The sequence below is a fragment of the Pararge aegeria genome, chromosome 19 (assembly GCF_905163445.1).
Source record: "Pararge aegeria chromosome 19, ilParAegt1.1, whole genome shotgun sequence".
Lineage (NCBI taxonomy): Eukaryota > Metazoa > Arthropoda > Insecta > Lepidoptera > Nymphalidae > Pararge > Pararge aegeria.
This window is the reverse complement of record NC_053198.1, coordinates 16,235,150-16,254,905: the sequence shown is the minus strand read 5'-3', so window position 1 is coordinate 16,254,905 and position 19,756 is coordinate 16,235,150. Positions and strand designations below refer to the sequence as shown.

At 36.9% G+C, this 19,756-nt stretch overlaps 2 protein-coding genes across 4 annotated transcripts in view; both read left to right on the top strand.

Moving 5' to 3' along the window:
• Positions 1-193: 193 nt before the first annotated feature.
• LOC120631924 (protein YIF1B-B) lies at positions 194-15,573 on the top strand. Its single transcript, XM_039901624.1, has 7 exons — positions 194-359; positions 1,087-1,278; positions 3,373-3,458; positions 4,296-4,463; positions 5,726-5,849; positions 7,245-7,507; positions 12,180-15,573. Exons 1-7 carry the CDS (start codon positions 335-337, stop codon positions 12,432-12,434), a joined length of 1,113 nt encoding a protein of 370 aa, XP_039757558.1. The 5' UTR covers positions 194-334; the 3' UTR covers positions 12,435-15,573.
• A 3,236-nt stretch (positions 15,574-18,809) lies between these two features.
• Positions 18,810-19,756, top strand: part of LOC120632386 (RNA-binding protein Nova-1) — a 108,711-nt gene continuing 107,764 nt past the window's right edge. For all 3 annotated transcript variants that reach the window (XM_039902250.1, XM_039902248.1, XM_039902247.1), the window contains exon 1: positions 18,810-19,193. In XM_039902250.1, coding sequence (XP_039758184.1) covers positions 19,076-19,193 — 118 coding nt within the window. In that variant the 5' untranslated portion in view covers positions 18,810-19,075. The remainder of the gene's footprint in view (positions 19,194-19,756) is intronic.

The window sequence follows — 19,756 nt, the reverse complement described above, 5'->3', positions numbered from 1 at the left end:
TTACTATTTAGTTACAATCTTTTCGATCACTAATTAAAAGTACACGAAGCTTGAAATGAATGTTAATTTTAAGAGAAAAATAGTTACAATTAGTTCCAAAATTATATTTATCAAACGTATTTATGAACTGAAGTGGAGCATAACAAAATCTAAAGACATTTACTTTTTGGCAGTTTAATGTCACCTGCCATAACCAGAATGTCATTTATGTCATAAATAGAGAATTTGGAAGTTGTGAATGATGATGTGTTTCTCGATCGTGTAATCGAAAAAATAGTTAAAAAAACTTTTATTATGCCGGTGTATGGTTGTTGACCTAATTTAGAACAGAAACATGAATTTTAACGCTTCCAGAAACGGTGAGTTTGCAAAAATCACATTCAATCAAAGTTATACTTTACGACTTTGGTTCAACTTGTGCGTATGTTTAGAATATCCTCCTTGACCGAGGAACTATCACATTTCAATAATTAACTTTCGGATTTGGAAGACCACTTAGTCTTTGATAAAAATCTATTGCTTCAGTTCTGTTGCCTATAGTATAGTTACAATATTCTCTAATTAAATCTAAAGATTTTGGTCCGTTGGTAGACAAAACAAAATCATATAATGTTCCATCCAATTATCTCCTTGCGAAAAATTATAGCACTGTGTTAAAAGGGTTCACGTGTAGTACGATTATTTGATTAAAGTGGTTCTTATTTAATAAAGCCACATTGAAAACTACTAAAATGAACTGTATAAATGTGTGTTATAAATAGGGACACCTACTCTTAAGAAACTGGTTGTTTAATTCATGGCTATATCCTTAATCCATATATGAGATATCAGCTCAGAGCAGATTCTTAGGTTTATTTTATAGTCACAGGCCAACATGTTTTTAATATGGATTTGATTTTCTTTTTTTTTCCTCCAATAACACACATTGTAACATATGTGCTGTACTATGATTCTCTTAACTTGTCAGATCCAGCTGAACTTAAAGTTGAACTGAAAGTTTATAGAAAGAGTAAATTAGTTAAGCAATTGTCTGTCAGTCATAATAAAAAGGTAAAGGTAAAGGATGTCTGTTTTTTTGTAATCTAGTGAATGCGGGTGGGCCTCGCAAAGCCAAGAGAGTTGTTGATGTGGCGGCCATGGGTGCACCATCACCAGCCCCCTCCTTCAGCCCAGCAGCTCCATATAACCCAGGCTACGCCCAGGGTCCACCACCCCCTTACCAACAGGGGATCCAGTTGGATGGAGCTCAGAACTTTGGTACTCCTGAACCTGCTGGAAGTAAGTTAGAAAGCTCCCTCTTTAATTTAAAGTAAGAATCATAATATAAAGGCCACAATCTAAACAAACATGTAATTTATAAAATATTTTGATCATCATTATATCCACTTCCACAAAGATAACAGTCTATGCTGTAGTTCACCACACTGGCCCAGTGCAGACTGGTGGACTCCACATGCCTTTGAGAACTATGTGCAATTCTCAGGCATGCATGTAGGTTGCCTTACGATGTATTCTTCACCCTTGAAGCAAGTGATATTTTAATTGATTAGAATGTGAATGAGGCACCCCATAAGTAAAGTTTGTTTTAAGTCTCAAAATTGAGCACAGTGTCCTTGTCAGAGGGAATGAAAATTTTTATGACTTTACACCTATATATAATACTAAATGTGCCCTGCGGCTTCGCCTGCGTAATTTTAGGAGGCAGAGTACTGGTACATAGTTGGATCCAATGTTCATATTGAGATTTATTCACAAATTTTTTTTTTATGTTACGATTTTTTTTTTCAATGAAAAGTTTACTATATTATTTCTAATATCTCCAAGAATATGTATACAAAGTTTCATGAAGATCGGTTTAGTAGTTTTCGTGTGAAAGCATAACAAACAAACTTACATCGACATTTATAATATTAGTAGGGAATAATATGGAGACACAGCTTAGATATTTGTTGAAATATGTTGAAAAAGGTTGTATTGCTATCTCTAATAACTGTACCACTGTATCTGTAGTTTTACAAGAGGGATCTGATTTATAGAGGAGCATTGTAGACTTCAGTAGTATGCTGCGTCTTGTAATTTATGCAGGTGAAACCACAGGGAACAACAAGTATATGGATAGAAAATAGAGTACAAATTCATTGTAATTTATATAACTTAGTGACTCCAAAGCAATCCCTATCCCAATCATAATGATCTGTTTCTTATGTGAGTTTTACGCAATTAAATATCATTTGCTTTTAAGGTGATACTCCATTGCATCGGAGGATAATGTGGCAGGTTCACAACAATGTTTCCTCAACCTCCTTTCATGTTCCGTGAAGAGCTCTGTTGGTTATAATTCCTAAATACCTAAAATTAAAAGGTAGATTGATAGCAGCCAGCTTTGCTCTCATCTATTGTAAATCTTTATGTTGGAAAAGAGCAACTTGAGTTTCTTGCTGGCTCTACTCGGTAGAATCTGCTTTCGGAACTGGTGATAGAGTCTCTACACGCAGACATACTTAATGAAGTGCTTATAATGATTAAAATAAGGCCTTTTTATAATAGGCAGTCTACTGTTATGATAACAGTAACTATAGAAGCCTAGTTATCAGCTGTGGGTTAAGGACTGATATGGCTTCCTCCTTATGTTGATATTAATTAATTGTTTCTCGAATAGGGAATCGGACTATTTGAAGTTTGTGTTTTAAATTTTAAATTAATAATAGTGCTTAAATAGAACCACATTTTAAATTTTTTTTATAGCTTTTACCCAGATTATAAAAATATATTTTTAAAAATGCCGCGCATAAGGTTTTTTAAAACTGCGTGATGTCATCTGTATATGTTTATAAAGCGATCGAGTGAACAGTTGCTTTTTACAATCTTTTAAATATTATAAATCGTATTGGTAGTATTAAGTACCGAACTGTACATATGCTTCTGTTATTACACCAAATAAAAATATATAAATTAATGTTCCAAGAAATAAGAAAAGTAAGCTTAAACCTGGCAACTTCTCTGATTTACTTTTATGGGGATCATTTAGCTTTCACCTCGCTATTCTCTTTTTAGATTGATTTATATAAAAGTAAAGTAATCGTGGAAATCATTAAATGTTTTCTTCAAAACAGATGACGTCACGAGCACGTAATCGTGTTTTGTTGGGAGTGAATCACAGATTAAATAAAGCGTGTAAAAACGGTACTTTTAAGTCTAATTTGATGATTTATAATGACGAATAAATATAAATTCAATATATTTAAAAATATGAATTGGACACTCTTTTAATGTTACAAACATTCTACCTACATACATTATAGATTTTTCGAAATTACTGCCCGATTGCCTATTGATTTTTTTCAATATCTTTATATATGTTCTTATTTCCAGATTTTGGCTACATGGCCGGATATCCCCAAACTCCAATGGCGTCACCAGCCAACATTGGTGCAATGCTTCATCAACCTATTGTACAGGTAAAATGATGTTTTGTGCTAGGAATGTTTTATGCAGCAAAAAATATATCTTTTTACCCTGGTTAATGTGTCTTTAACTGTATCATCATAGGAAATAGTACGTTTTTTTGCAGTTTATAGTCCAAATTATATAGAAGGCTAAGCTGCGACCCCTTAGTTGAGCCGACTACTGACACGGTGGGCTAAATACCCAATATGAAAAAATATATCCACGAGTTTATATTATACAATAAATAAATAAATAAATAAATAAATAAATATACTACGACAATACACACATCGCCATCTAGACCCAAAGTAAGCGTAGCTTGTGTTGTGAGTACTTAGATAGCTGTTGAATATTTTCCAGTTGTGGGAATCGAACCCACGGCCTAAGACTCGGAAAGCAGGGTCGCTGCCCACTGCGCCAGTCGGCCGGCATACTATGTGTTAATAAAAACCGAAATATTTCTTCTCAGGCTTGAGAGGTACATTATTTATTGTCTTTTTTACCTAGACTTATCTGTGACACCGAAACACTAATAGGTTTTGAGTAAACCACTGCCATAGTTTTTATTAAAATAAATCTGATATAGCACTAACATCAGTGACTCCTGTCACTTAATTAGGTGCGCGTCGCATAGCGTAGGTACTATACGCGTGTCTATCTTTTATCTTCAATAGGGTTGTCATAAGTAAACACTTAGAATGTTTTGCATTAGTTTGTATGGAAAAATGAATATGCTTCTTTTAATTTAATATTTTTACAGGGATTGATCCCTTATGAATTATACTTATGCACCCTTCAACAGTGTTTCGTAATTCGGCCACACGTTGCATATTGCTGTTTCTTTCCAGGACATGGCAATGCAGTACGGCAACCAGCTGGCCGCCCAGGGCCGCGAGGTGGTGACGCGGGAGTTGGGCAAATTCGTTCCGGTGTCTCGCCTGCGCTACTACTTCGCGGTGGACACCAACTATGTGCTGAAGAAATTGCTGCTCATCCTCTTCCCTTATAGGCATCAGGTATGTGGTTATACAAGGCTGTTGCCGTTCGTTTTATTCTCGCTGTTTGTAATAATTTTAGTTTTAAATAAGTATTTATGTAAGCCTAGTAGTTTATAAGGCAGGGTTTGCATGAATCGGTATGCTGCTCTAAAGCAAATTGTTATTAAGAGAATTAAGTATTACGACTATTTATGGTTATTTTCTCTTAGCGTTGCCTGGAGCTTGTTCTCAGTTTTCTGAATCCAACCGGATATAAAAAAATCGACGTAGCCGAAGTTACTGGCATTTAATATGAAAGCGCTTCAACCCTCAAATTCCAGCTGTGTGTGCGCCCTTCGCCTCCTCGCTTCTTACAGTACCCTTAGTTTTTTTTTTTTTTTAAAGTACCTTTGTTACAAGATTTTCTAACTCGAAATCGAGGAGTCGTTTTAAAGTTATCTGTATCGTCAAAGTAAAATGGACCTAATGCCACTCATTTTAGAGTCGCAAATCCTATACTTCTGGTTTTGTTTTACGCACGTTCTGTTCAAACTCCGATCTAAAGAATTGCAGGCAAATTTGAGCTCTATATGTAATTCAAAAAAAAAACAAAATTTCTTTATTCATGTAGGCCTATAACAGGTACTTATGAAGCGTTAGTACATATATGTTTACATAATTTTAAAGGAATGGTGTTTGATTTAATAGTATTTCCGTACTCGAAAACAACTCCTAGATTGCAAATTGCAAATTAGCAAAGCTTGTACTATAGTTACAGAGTTCCTAGTGTTACCTTTTCTACTCACGTTTACTTATTCGGTCGTGTGAAAGTTAAGTAAGATTTATATGGTATCGAATGAGCGCCATCTAGTTGCATTACTGAGAAACGTTAATGTCACCATGCTTTGCCTAATTTAGGCATTATCTTATCTTAGTTTTAATCAAAATTGTTACATATTTAGAAAGGCCTTAAAGGACTTGAATCCATGGCCGTAAAATAAATTTAAAAAAAGGAATTTAATTTTGACAGACGTTATCCGTCCGAAACAGTACTATACAGTTTTAGTGATAAGGCCCTCTTTGCACCCTAGCACGAAGTACCATTACTGTTTTCTTTGTGTTTTGTTGCAGTAAAGTTTTTCCTATTCTATTCTTAACTATACGGGCGTGCATCTGCCAAAATTATAGTCCTAGATTAGAGAAACCATAGATGGCGCTGTTGCGATTCCATACTGGGAAACAGTAATGTCGCACTTGGCTCCAAGGAGCGGGCTGGGGTTCTGAACGGGCGTTTGTTGCAGGAGTGGATGGTGAAGTACGACCAGGAGAGCCCGGTGCAGCCGCGCTACGACGTCAACGCGCCCGACCTGTACATCCCGTGCATGGGCTACGTGTCCTACGTGTTGCTGGCGGGCTTCATGCTCGGTGACCGCACATTCACTGCGTCTCGCGACCACAGATTGGCTTCTACCAACATTAGAACTACACTAGGGATATTGTTCCCCCCGGGGAAAGGATAAAATGTCATCTTTTCACAACTCTATCAACTCTCAGCACAAGTGGAAATAATATTCAAATGATACACGTGTGATAATAAGCTGGGATAAACTTCTCGTGTTAAGTTTATCCCTTGTCAGAGGATATAATTTTAGTCTTTTGAGAATGCTATATACGCTGGGTAGGCATAGATCAGGAAGATGACTTTAAAGTGCAGAAAGCCTTTAGTAGTACTAGAACTTTTTGAGACAGTGTTTGTCTGGGGAAGTATTATCACCACGCTTATTTCTGCCGCTAAGCTGCATTATTGCAATGCTTGCGTTCCGGTGAAAAGGTCGTGGTTGCCGGTTCAATTACAGCCACATATGTTGCAAGGTATATAATACAGGCTTAAAACCTACGCCTCAGGTTGATGGACACAGAGTAACAATGCAGGATGCGTGTGTTTCATGTCCTGCTAAGTTTTGATCTGTTTATGGGCGATGGATTTCCACTAACCATCAGGTGGGCTACCGGTTTCAATTGCCCTTCTCCCGTACCAATATTAAAAATGAAAGTGTGGATGTTTGTTACTCAATCACACAAAAACGTCTAAACGGTTTCGGATGAAATTTTGCATGCATGTAGCCTTTGACATTGAAAAGAACATAGGCTAGGGCAGGCAGCTATGAAATTTAGTATGCATGTCACCTATGCTATGGTAAAGGACACGACCCGTGGTGGGATTAAAAAATTTTGACGTTCGTTGAGACAGTTGACGAGCGAAGCTTTAGACCCATTATTGAAGTCCACGCAGACGAAATCGAGTGCAGAACTAGTCAACTATAAAAAAAACAGTCTTTTACAAACTGAGTATTTGGTGCCGGTATTTTTTTGACGTGACAACGTCGTATAATTCGATGGAGCCGGCTGCACGCACGAAAAAACATGACGTATGCGGCGTTACCTCGCTCTGAGGCGTTCCATTAAAGGCTAAAGGCGGAACGAGCGACAAAGAGGCACAGTCGGCCTCCGCGTTCGACATCTGTCTCTCTCCTACTTGAGTGAGCGATGCGTCCGCGTGGACAGCTTCTATACAATAATACATTTACATGTTTTCGGCAAGGATGAAGTGCAGTGAAAAGTGAATGTGGTGTCAATTGTTTATAGCAAACAAATAAAATTAAAATTTTCTTTTGAAAAATGCAACCATTCCATCAGTATTTTCTTACGACGTTGCCACGTTCAACTAACGTCAGCAAGCCGACTTTACAGACAACCAATTTTTTTAATCGATCGTTGAGCCCGGTGCTGCGCTGGCTCACTCCACACATCGCACCGCAGGGCTCCAGCAGCGCTTCTCGCCGGAGCAGATCAGCGTGCAGGCGTCGGGCGCGCTGGCCTACATCGTGTGCGAGATGGCGCTGTACCTGGCCACGCTGTACGTCACGGCCACGCGCACGGCGCTCAACACACTGGACCTGCTGGCCTTCTCGGGCTACAAGTACACGGCCATGATCTACAGCCTGCTGGCCGCGCTGGCGCTGGGCGCGCCCGGCTACTACGCCTGCCTGCTGTACTGCAGCCTCGGCCTGTCCTACTTCCTGGTGAGTCTCGAGGGCTCGTGCGGGGCTGAATATTGAGTCGACCGTTGTTGTTCCGATAGTCGTTTCAGTCAATGGTCTTCTCGCGAAAAGCTTCGACCAACATCTCAAGAAGCTTTCGCTTGGTTGTTGGATCAAGGGTCGGATACAGAAGGCACATGAGACATGATTAAGAAAGTTGCTAATCTCAAACAAAAAGAGTTTACCTCCTCTGAGTTGCTAAATTTGTGCAGTAATCCAAATGATTCTGTTGACATGGTTAACAACTATTTTTCCAATGTAGGGGCAAATCTTGCAGAAAAAATCGTTATACCACCTGGGCTTCCAACGAATGCAGCCTACTCTCCCAACAATAGTTCCTCAAATGCTATGGCATTACTTCCAGTAGACTTTGATGAAATAGTAGATGCAATACGTAGTCTCAAAGACAAAAGCGCAGTGGGTTGGGACGGTATTCCATCTGCAGTTATCAAAGCCGGTGCACATGTTCTCATTCCAATTTTACAACACCTTTTTAACTTATGCATTTCTCAAGGAATATTTCCCACTGCTTTCAAAAAAGGCGTTGTGCACCCTATTTACAAATGCGGAGATAGAGGCAGTGTCACAAACTATAGACCAATTTCGGTACTAACATCTCTGTCCAAGATATTTGAAAAAATACTGAACAAGAGGCTGCTAAGTTACATCAATCGAAACGGCATATTATCAGACCACCAATTTGGTTTCCGCAGCGGCAAATCAACGGAAGACGCAGTTTCGAAACTCACTGAAAATATTTTGAACAATATCGACAATAAATTAAAATCTGTTGCTATTTATCTTGACCTTTCCAAGGCCTTTGACACCGTCTCCATCCCAAAGCTGCTTATTAAACTCGAGAAAATAGGTATCAGGGGTCTGGCTTTTAAAGTTTTTAAGAGTTATTTAACACGGCGTACCCAATACGTCAAGATAGGTAATTTCCTTAGCAACGAGTCCTCAATTGACTACGGCGTTCCACAGGGAAGTGTCCTTGGCCCTACATTGTTTCTCATATATATATATGAGTTGTGTTGCCTACCTCTCCCCAACTGTAAGATTATCACATACGCGGATGATACAGTACTCCTTGTATATGGAAAAACCTGGGAAGAAACCCACAAATTTTCGGAATCTTGCATGAAATCAGTCTTGAATTGGTTGAAACTAAATTTGCTTACTCTCAACATTTCCAAAACAAAATTCATTACCTTTGCTTCTTCCTCAACCTCACAAGCACCTTCATCTTTTAATATTCGAGCTCACCATTGTCCCAGTCTTGATAGTGTCTGTAACTGTCCACTACTAGAGCGTTCACTAAGCACAAAGTATCTCGGTGTGATTATGGATGGTTCCATGACATGGTACCACCAGATCGATTCTCTAGTATCTCGACTGAGAAAACTCATTTTTGTTTTCAAGCGCTTGAGAAATGTGCTTGACATGAGTTCCTTAAAAATTGTTTACTTTTCCCTAGCTCAGTCAATTTTATCCTACTGCATAACCTGTTGGGGCGGCTCCGGGACAACTTCAATGTTGAGACTTGAAAGGGCTCAAAGATTAGTTTTAAAAGTCATGTGTAATAAACCCATCCTTTTTCCAACTTGTGAGCTCTATGCAAACATTAAGGTCCTGACAGTGCGACAACTGTTTATTTTATGTACCATTTTACGAAAACACCCCGAAGTTCCCTACGATCCAATTATTAAAACAAAACGAAGAACGGATTTGGCGGCTACATATAAGTCTGTTCGTACTGCAATTTCCAAACGGCATTATCCTTTCTTAAGTTGTCTACTGTACAACAGAGCTAACAAATTATTAAACATACTTCCCCTCACAACTCACATTTGTAAAGAAAAATGTTCCAAATGGCTTCAGTCACTCTCTTACGAAGAGACTGAAAAACTGCTATTAGTAGTTAAATAATGTTTATTTTCATACTCTTTCGCCTTATACACATGCACACGCTCGCATTATCACTCCAACTCAAAACAAGCATACACACTCACACACACATATACACATGCACACACATGCACACATACACACAACAATTATTATGTTTCTTGCATGCTGAACTAACTGTATACTTTATTTATACAACAACTGGGTTTAGAACATAATATAATAATAGCTTTAGTTTCGGAGGTGGGCGCGGCGGCTGGAACGCAGTTTTAAACTTTTCCTGTCGCCATCGTCTCTATTGTTATTGATCCAATGTAATCTGATCATAAATAAATGAATTTTTAATTTAATTTAATTTAATTTAGTAGTCCTTGAAACGGCGCGTATTGTGAGGAGGTTTCTCACTCTGGAGCCCTGACCACCGGTTGCTTGGGCATTCAAAAGCCCCGCAAGCGGACTGCGGAGGGTGGAAGTTTTTTTTTATAAATTTTTAATAGTGTTTTTTAATTTATTCTTAAGCATTGTTAATAATTTAAAAAAAAAGAAAGAAAAATAAAAACCAGTGTCAGACTGAGCGAACAACCGCGACGCCCGTTGCGTTATTACTATAACTAGAGTAAATTTAAATAAAAAAATTCAAATAAACTGTAAAAGAGAACAAATAAAACTAAAACTAACACAAACAGTACATATTTAACAGTTTAAATTAAACAAGTAAGTAAATAAAAGTAAGTAAGTATATAACTGCCACTGCCATACCACCCTAACTGGTGGTGATCTTGGACTGCATCGTCACTTACCACCGGGTGAGATTGCAGTCAAGGTCTTACTTGTAGTGTAATAAAAAAATTGAGTAATGAGTGCAAAGTTTTGTTTGATTTTAAAGATATATCTGTATCGGATATCCCTACTAATATTATAAATGTCAATGTAAGTTTGTTTGTTACGCTTTCACGCAAAAACTACTTAACCGATTCTCTCTTCGTTTAATTTTTCCTAAACTTTGTGTAGATCTGATGAATGTGGTTGGAGATATAGGACAGAACTCTTCAGCGGCCAGCAGCAAACCCCTCATTTGAGGCTTAGGGATACTGAATACATTAATTTTTTTTTTAGAACTACAGCTAGTATTTAATATATAAAGAAATTTAAGTTGTTAAAACTAAATAAAGCTGGTGATCTATGGGATAGGTCTTTGATAGTAATTCTAACATTATAGATGTTATTGATCCTTATTTAGCCATACTTTTTAATGAATGTGTTGATAGAGGTACTTTTTCAAATTTAACGAAACATACGAGAAGTACACTTATTCCTCTATTTAAATCTTGCAATAAAAACGACATTAACAATTGCAGACCAATTTCAATCTTACCAGCTCTTAATAACGTTTTCGTAAAAATTATATTAAATCAACTTTTAAATCGCTTCAATGTAAATGACTTATAAAATCCGGAGTAATAAGGTTTTACTAAAGGTCGTGGCACTACGGATGCAGGCGCTAAACTTTTAAAACATGCTTACGATGCCTGGAAATATTCGCAGAATTCCATTGGTGTTTTTTGTGATCTGTCCAAAGCATTCAATTTTGTTTATCTTAAAACCTTGCTTCCTAAACTAGCCCACTATGGTATCAAAAACGTTGCACCTAATTTGGTTGCCTCTTATGTCAGTGACAAAACCCAAAGGGTATGCATAAAAGACATTAAGTCGCAGGGGTCGTGTACGTCAATGGGTGTCCCACAGGGTTCAATTTTGAGTCCCTTTCTATTTTTGGTGTGTATACATACCACACCATTATACTGTTTGCGGATGATCGCTATATTTTAAAACTGATAGAGGTAGAGATAACTCTGACGATGTAAGCCAAATGTAAAGAAAGAAAGAAAGTTAATAAAACTATAGTAATAAATGAGAATCACTTAAAATGGAAGATTTCAAAATTTTTCTGGGCATGACGTTAGACTGTAAGGTTGAGCGGGGTACCCATATAGATACACTAGCAGGTAAACTAAGCTCGGCTACCTATGCCGTCGGAAAAATTAGACAGATTAGTCACGTAGAAACAGCAAGACTTGTTTACTTTGCGTTCTTTCATACTGAGATGTCTTACGGGATAGAGCTGTACGGTGAATATATAAACTTAAACCACGTGAATCCCCGTGTGAACAATTTAAAGGAATAGGTACTGTAGCCTCACAATAAATTTATAACAATATAGTATTTATGAGACAAAACATTGCTCTTTATAAACTAAAAGTTGATATAAACAACCGCCTTACTCGAAACAGACATAAGTTATTGACATCTGCAAATCGATTGCGAAAAGTTCAGAAGTCATTAGTGTGATTGAGTATATGCTTTTATTATATGATTCCCAAGGTAATTTTGGACCTACCAACGCATAAGTAAAACAATGTGTTAAAACCCATTAACGGCCCACTTCAGGGCACGGGTCTCCCACAATGAGAAGGGGTTAAAGCCGTAGTCCACCACGCTAGCCGAGTGCGGATCGGTGGACTCCACACACCTTTGAGAACACTATGGTATGCAGGTGCCTCACGATGTTTTTCTTCACCGTTGAAACAAGTGATATTTACATTGTTTAAAACGCACATAACTTGGGAAAGTTAGAGGTGCGTGCTGGGAACTCGCCCCCCCGCTCCAAATATAACAAATACATATATGTGTTTGTCTTTTATCGAGATAAAGAATCTAAAGAAGTTGTACTTAACAATGACTGCAGGTAAAGACTCTCCGCCTTCGGCTACTGACGGGCCCCACGCAGACGTCGGAACAGCCAAGCTACGCCTATGCTGCCCACTACGCGTCGCCCAACCCCTACACCGACAGCTGGGCCAAGCCGTCCAGCGGCGGGACCAAGCGGAGGGTGTACTTCCTCCTATTCGTGGCCATCACCCAGCCCTTGCTGTCGTGGTGGCTGACCTACCACCTCGTGCCCTCCAGCCCTGCGCTGCCCCCCGTGACGTCAGCGGGATAGCGGAACACTGCGGCCCATAGAAGGATCCGGAAGCACGGATTGTGAGTCCAAAGTGGCATGGAAACAACAAAGTGCACTAAACTTTAATGTGACAAAAGTTTACACTGACAGTTCTTAAAAAAAAAAAAACTCGACCGAATATGCACTAAAAAGTCAATTAGTTTTTAAGGCCATCTTCACCTATTAGGGGTATACTCCCTAACAGGTTAGCCCGCTACCATCTTAGACTGTATCATCACTTACCACCAGGTGAGATTGCAGTCAAGGGCTAACTAGTAGAGGAATTAAAAAAAATCTTAAAAATGTACTATTGTTGTTTGTTGTGTAAACGCAGTGCTTAAAAAAGGCCAAGTAAACAATCAAACCGGCCAAAAAAAAAATGGGCTAAAATGGATACAAATACCAAAAACATTGAAAAGCATTGTAAACCACTATATGCAATGCTTTATGTTAAGGTTTGTAAAAAAAATATTTTCCAAATCTAAAATATAATCCAATTCAAAAACACCTATAACATAAACTAAATTAACGGTCAATACAAATGCCTGAAAGCATTTTCTTTAAAGAGTATAAAACATAGTCGCTTCCGTTGTCTGTGCGCATAGACCTTTCTTTAATTTCGCAATGTATTTTAATGCAGTTTTCACCAATAGATACGAGTGATTCAAGAGGAAGGTGTATATTTAGTAAACATGCATGTTATAGCGGAGAATAGCAAAGAAATTCAAACATTTCTACTGTTATGTTGTAACAAACATATTATTGTTGATACAACATAACATTAGAAATGTTTGAATTTACCCCCCATTAGTAGGTATCTACGCCAAATATTTAAAATGCTTTTGAGTCGTGTATTAACAAAGAAATTGATTTATAAAAACCTAATAGTACCTTTGAAGGAATAAAACCCAAAATCGTGCATTCGTTCAAAGGTACATGCAAAATTAAAATTCCAGTTAAAATGCCAAATTATACTGTTTACGGTTAAAATATTACGTCTTTATTTCTTTTTATATCCCTTTTGCAATGAACTTCCAAAAGGAAGGACGTTTCAATCACATTTCCAGACACTTACTGAGGCGAAAGGAAATTCGATTAGGTAATTGATTCGATTTTGCTGATTATTTATTAGCATCAAAAATCAAAGCACTTGCTCTGCTTTGATAGATTTTAGATCGAATAGGGCCCGCCGATCTAAAAAGTCGCCGCTTACGGCTACTTTTTAGATTGCACAACAAACTCGATACGATTGGCTTCCATATAAAAACGTAACAAGCTTTATTATATAACAGTAGAATAGTACAGCGTATAGCTTTTCTTTATATAATACTTGACGGACTTAGCAAATGGCCCACAGTTTTTTGCTCGCAATCGAGAAGTCGTTTCAGAGTATGGAAATACTTGAACGTCAGAGTAAAATGGATCTTATTAAGATGAGTTTAAAGCCCAAATTCGCCTACAGTTATTTAGCTCGGTCTGTTACCAGAACCTGGATAATAATGAGCATTGTCACGTCATACTCTAGTGTCAAATTGTTAGTGTTCGTTTAAAATTTTTACTGTTTTTCATAAATATTAGATTATTTTACAATTATAAACACTGAGTTTTAAAAAAATAGAAGGTTTTAATTCCGTACGTATTTAATATTTTTACACTCCTTGTGTGATATTTTTTTATTCGGTAGAGGATGCCCTCGTTTAAGTCACATATAATCTTCGTAAACTTTAACTCATTTTTAAGTACCATCAATAATTAAATAGATACCATAGCGATCAATTTTGACCAGACCGCTATAGTTTTTTATAAATTAATCCTTCGTGCTAAATGTGAACCAAAATACAATCTTAAAAATCAGAAATCTGACTTCCTGAGTCACTACACACTCAAAAATAAATTGCTTGCACATCTAGTTTGACGTTGGTCCGACTTCAAAATACTTGTACAAACAAAATGTAATTAATTTTTTTACGTGTGTACCTATTTCCTTACACATATTGGATACTTAAGTTATTAATATCGTGTACATAGTTAAAATTATTGTATAGCTTTTTTAAAAAGAAATCTCTTTACTTATTATAAATAAAACATAACATAACCAGGCATTTATTTTAAAAACTTATTACTTTATGAGTGCTTAAACTACTTATGAAAGGGCTTTGAATATTCTAGCTTTTATACTTGGCCGCCATGTTTGAGAAAAAAAATCGTGGACAGTAAGTAAGGCAGAGTCCATGAAATATTCAAAACCCATTTAATAAATTAGTTATCTATGTCTAGAATTAAATCGTTTTGTATATACTCTGTGGTAAACGACATGCAGTCTAAAAGGGAGCAGGCTAGGGAACTACTACAAGTAACTTTGAAGTGACGTTACTTTGCAATAAAAATCTACCGATTGTTTATTTGCCCTACTAACGAATGATTATATTATCATTAAAAACTATATTCGCTAGATTCAATGATAAAACTATATTTTTTAAATTCATACTACGCTGTAAAAAGTTGACAAATGACAATTGTTTATTATTGTTTTATATGACCGATAAAATTTACAGGACGTTAGAAATGCATTATTTCAGCGTGTAAATCTAAGCGTAGACTGAGAACAATATATGTAACGCTTACTACCGTCGCTTAAAGCAATATTATTTGAAATTGATAGTTCATTATGACAAAACCTTGATGTCACTAAAATCCATACTTAATAATATAAATGCGAAAGTGTTTGTTTGTTTGTCCTTGCTTCACGCGCTAACTAAGCAACCAATCAACTGGATTTTTGGCATAGAGTTAGTTGAAAGATCTTTTGGTGAAATTCTATTTTACATTGAACAACTTTTTTCGTAATAAAGCAACAAAACGAAAAGAGTTAAAACTACTTTAAGCGATGATAGTAAGGCCCAGATCGCATGATCTTACTTGGCCCGAAGTTTACTCTCTGAGACGGTACCTACGTCTAGTATGTACTACAATGTACCCGTTGAAATTCTAAAAACAATAACTGCGCCAATTCAGTGTTCCTTTTTAAATATAGTTATTAAATCGACAAGAGAACGTTTCGTCCCTGATAGTAGCAAGCTGTAAGTTCTCTGCTTTGTACTAATCTAAATATTTGTAATAAAGTAATTTTTTTACGGATTTTTTTTTTATTTGTATGAAGGCTTCATGCCTGTGTTTAGTAAACCCCAGCGAAAAGAAGTTTGACCGCTTAGGCTGTGTGTCTGCGATATCGTATCGTTTCAGCGGAAGAACAATTACTTATGAGGAGGTCAGGTTCTAAATACGTAAGTAACAGCCGCCCACAGTAAAAAGAACGGCCGACAAAACGCTACAATCCTGTTTTGAATTTTTACTTTGTCTTGAAAACTAGTAGTAGTAGAGCTATTTGTGTCAAAGCTCGGGGAAATTCTATCGTCATGCTTATTTCTGCCGCTAAGGAGCATTGTTGCAATGCTGTGTTCCGGTCTGAAGGACATTGATGGACACAAGGCAACATGTTGCTGGACGTGCTCCTTGCACGCCCAGTAAAGTTTTGCTCTGTTTATAGGCGATTGTTTCGACTTACCATCAGGTGAGCCATCTGATTGGTCCGTCATTTATTACTATAAAAAACAAAATAAAAACTGCTGGATCGATTTTGTAGTGGTATTTTCAGAAAACGTTCTTACGTTTTAAGATTATAAGACTCACTGCTTGGTAAATTTAAAAGAAAAATTCCGGCCAAATTTTGCACGCTTTTAATTATATTCCCGTTTTCACTAACGACGAACAAGGCAATGCCTAAATAAGTAACGCCTGATCTTAGGATATTCCTAAGAATTCGTCAACCGTTGACCAATATTTATCACCTAAGAGTTGGTGAAACGATTTTTGTTCTAAAAACATCGGCAAAATTTTTACGCATATGCATAGGCTTAGTAAAAACGGGCATTAGACATATCTTAAGCATCGGAGGTATTATATATGAGACATTTAGGATCTGTCATTAAATGTGGCAACAGTTATGGAATCACAAAGCAAATGAAGAAGAACGAGATATAAAGTTTTGTCACACTAAATGACAGCCTTTTCAATGACAGAGCGTGAAAACGCACTGGATACTGTAATTGAATACATTTTTGATGAGTTTTCTTTGGTCTGATCTGGTGGGAGGCTCTAGTTTCCAACAAAATCGTGCCGTATTGTACGATGTACGTACGTCGCGTAGATAGCGATTAGGGGACTGGGTTTAATTTAACCCCCAAACATGTTACTTCCTGCTATGTTAGACTGCGTTGTCGTAACGTCGCCACCAGGTAAGATTTCAGTCAAGGGCTAACTTGTGGCATATAATATATGGAAATAGTTTTGGAATAAATATTTTCTTTGTATGACTCTGGTCAAGCTAAGAGGCTTCGGTCACGACTGGTTAAAAACTCTTCGACTGGGATGTGTGTTATTAAAATGTAACGGTACATGCCGATTTGGAGTGAGGGCTCGATCACGAATTAAACTGGCATATCTAGGTTAGTCCGGCAGCGTTACTTACGTTAGATGGCCAGCTACATGCCTGGCTGAAAAACTTCTAAGTTCTATACGCACGATCGCACACATATACATACACACACACACACACATGCACGTACACATAACATAATCGCACCCACACTGCATGTTTTACTCGCATGTCCGTAATAAAAAAAATTATTATATAAATAAATTGAAATAAAAATGTGTTTTTGTAATGGAAAAGCGAGATCTTCTGGCACAGGTTTTAAACTTAACAGAAGTTCTCCGCCTTATCTGCTATTGTTTTATGTAAACAAATAAATTTTCATTAAAAAAAAAAAAGGCTTAGTAGATTTGTGAAAGTAAGTTGTCGCTGGTATAAGATAAGGTCTGATGGAAGTCTTTGGCCGAAGCTAGTTGCAGACTCGTTGGTAGGTTGTTGGTAGCACCAAGACCCGCATAGAGAATATGCTCAGAAAGGAATCTATGGGTCTCTAAAAGAACTTACATCTTTCAAAAACTCTTTCTAGCCCACCAAACAGCGTGGCGGGTCGAAACTGGGCACAAGCCCCTCTCTCCTTTTGAGATGAGGATTTGTGCTCCGATGTGGAAAGTAACGCTGATGATGATAAAGTACTAATTGACCCTAATTTGATATCTAACAAAAAGATTGATGCATTTCGATAACATTAGCGCGTAGGCTGAACGTAATAGATATTTTAACAGTTAAACAGCCCACATGGACCAATTAAAAGTAATCTCGATGCCAGTGGTAGAATGAAATGAATGCCCCATTTAATATTTTTCTATTATGCACACTGCGGCTTGCGCTATTTGCGTGCGAGAGAGACAACACATCGTGTCCAGCCTTGACCTAGATTTAGCCCCGTGGCCTGTGTGCCTAGATATTGTAGGCGGGGAATATGTCAAGGCGCCAAATTCAAAAATAAATTTAACTATACTGAAAGTAAAGCCAAAAAAAAAAAATTGCAATAGGATAAGTACGATTTAGAAACTAAAAAATGCTATTTCAAAAGCAAATCATAACAATCAGTTTCTTAATTTTATGCTAAAAAAGGAAATAAAGTTTTATTATAATGCATGTGTAAATTACGCAAATTATACGTGATTACGTGTATCGTGTTTTACTAATTTATTTCGGCTAAAAGAATAAAAAGTTAGTGGAAGAACTAGTTTAACTACTGTGAAGTTAGCCGCAATCGATGATTGGTCGAGCGCCAAACGACCTTGCGTTTTTTTTTTTTGTTGAAGTACTAGGGATGCGACAGAGAATAAAAAGATTTTGGCACTTAATATTAGAATAAAATAATTAAAAATGTTTCAATTTAATATGAACACATTATTTCCAATAGTACAATTTTATTGATGAATTATTAAAAGAACTTATAGAATCTCAAATCAAAATTGAATGAAAAAAGCTGTTTGATATTTGGATCGTAGCTGTTAGGAAAATTGAAAATAAATTTATTGATGTTGTGGTTGTAAAACATGTCAGTCATGTTAACTTTGTGCTTTTTTGGTTTGACATTTAAAATGTGAATCCTAGAAAATCCTGGTTTATCGTATTCGCTTGTCAATTCGTAAGATATACTTGACTTTAAATTTAGTTTGAAAAAATAATGAAATCTTTAAATTGGTTTAATGAACTTATTTGATCATAAAATCATAAATTATTTGTTTAAAGAAACAGAGTATAACGAAACTATTTTGATTGATTTTTTAATATTTCAAATAGAAATAACTAAATTAATTTTATAGATGTAATCCATAATTAAACCTCCCTAGCACATCACTACGGTAATCAGCTGGTAGCTGTCAAAAGGCAGTAGTGCCAACGTAGCGGCGTCATTTGCGGATAAGTTCACTCTGACTATGCGCCATACACAACAACCGCAGAGCAGCAGTATCGAACAACGTTCACATTACATTTAGACGTAAAAGTGTCATTTCCCTTATATTTTAGTAACTAGACCATTCAAAATTTAAATTTTCCTCGTTTTAGATGTATAAGTGTTAAGTGTATTTGATGATATATTTATAATGTACAGTGCCGCATCTTTATACGCATTCTGAAGTAATTACGTAATGGGAATTATGCTAGAGAAGTTTTTAGTATTGCCCTGAAATCCAATATGGCCGCTGACACGGGAATGGATACTTGCCCTAGTCCGGAAATCACGGACTCTAGAAAACGACCCCTGGACGGCGATTCGGAAAATGGGGACGTCAAGAGGTCACACTTCAGCTCGGGTGAGTACTTGCATTTCCACAGGGCCCTTTGTGTTTAGTTGATTGCGTATTTGGCAAGTGAAGTTAACATTGACATAGAGGCGCGAGTCGACCCTGCTAATCGCTGCTCTACGGTCCAATAAGATTCTTATCAGAACGCTGTTATCAGTTTGACCTATTAAATGACAATAATAAAGCGATTATGAGTTAAAATGTGTAGAAATGATGTAAAAACAGACTGAATATGAGCGAATGTGCCATTAAATGTAGAAATTTTAACGTTCAACGACAAAATAGCGTAATCTACGATATTTTAACTTATGAATTGAGGGCCCAAGTTATGAGGCGTCGATAAACACGCATTGCTCTGTGTACCTTTCGTAACTTAATGTTATGGATGCAATGTTTAATATTTATCTATTAATTCAACTGAAAGATTAATTTTATCGAGTTCGACTTAAAAGTATTTTACTGAATAATATAAAAGGGATGTAGTCTTTTTCCTTTGCGACAATTGTGAATTTAGACCGGCCATCCTAGATGCTCAGGATGCTGTTGCGGCTTCCAAGAATCCAATGCAGGCT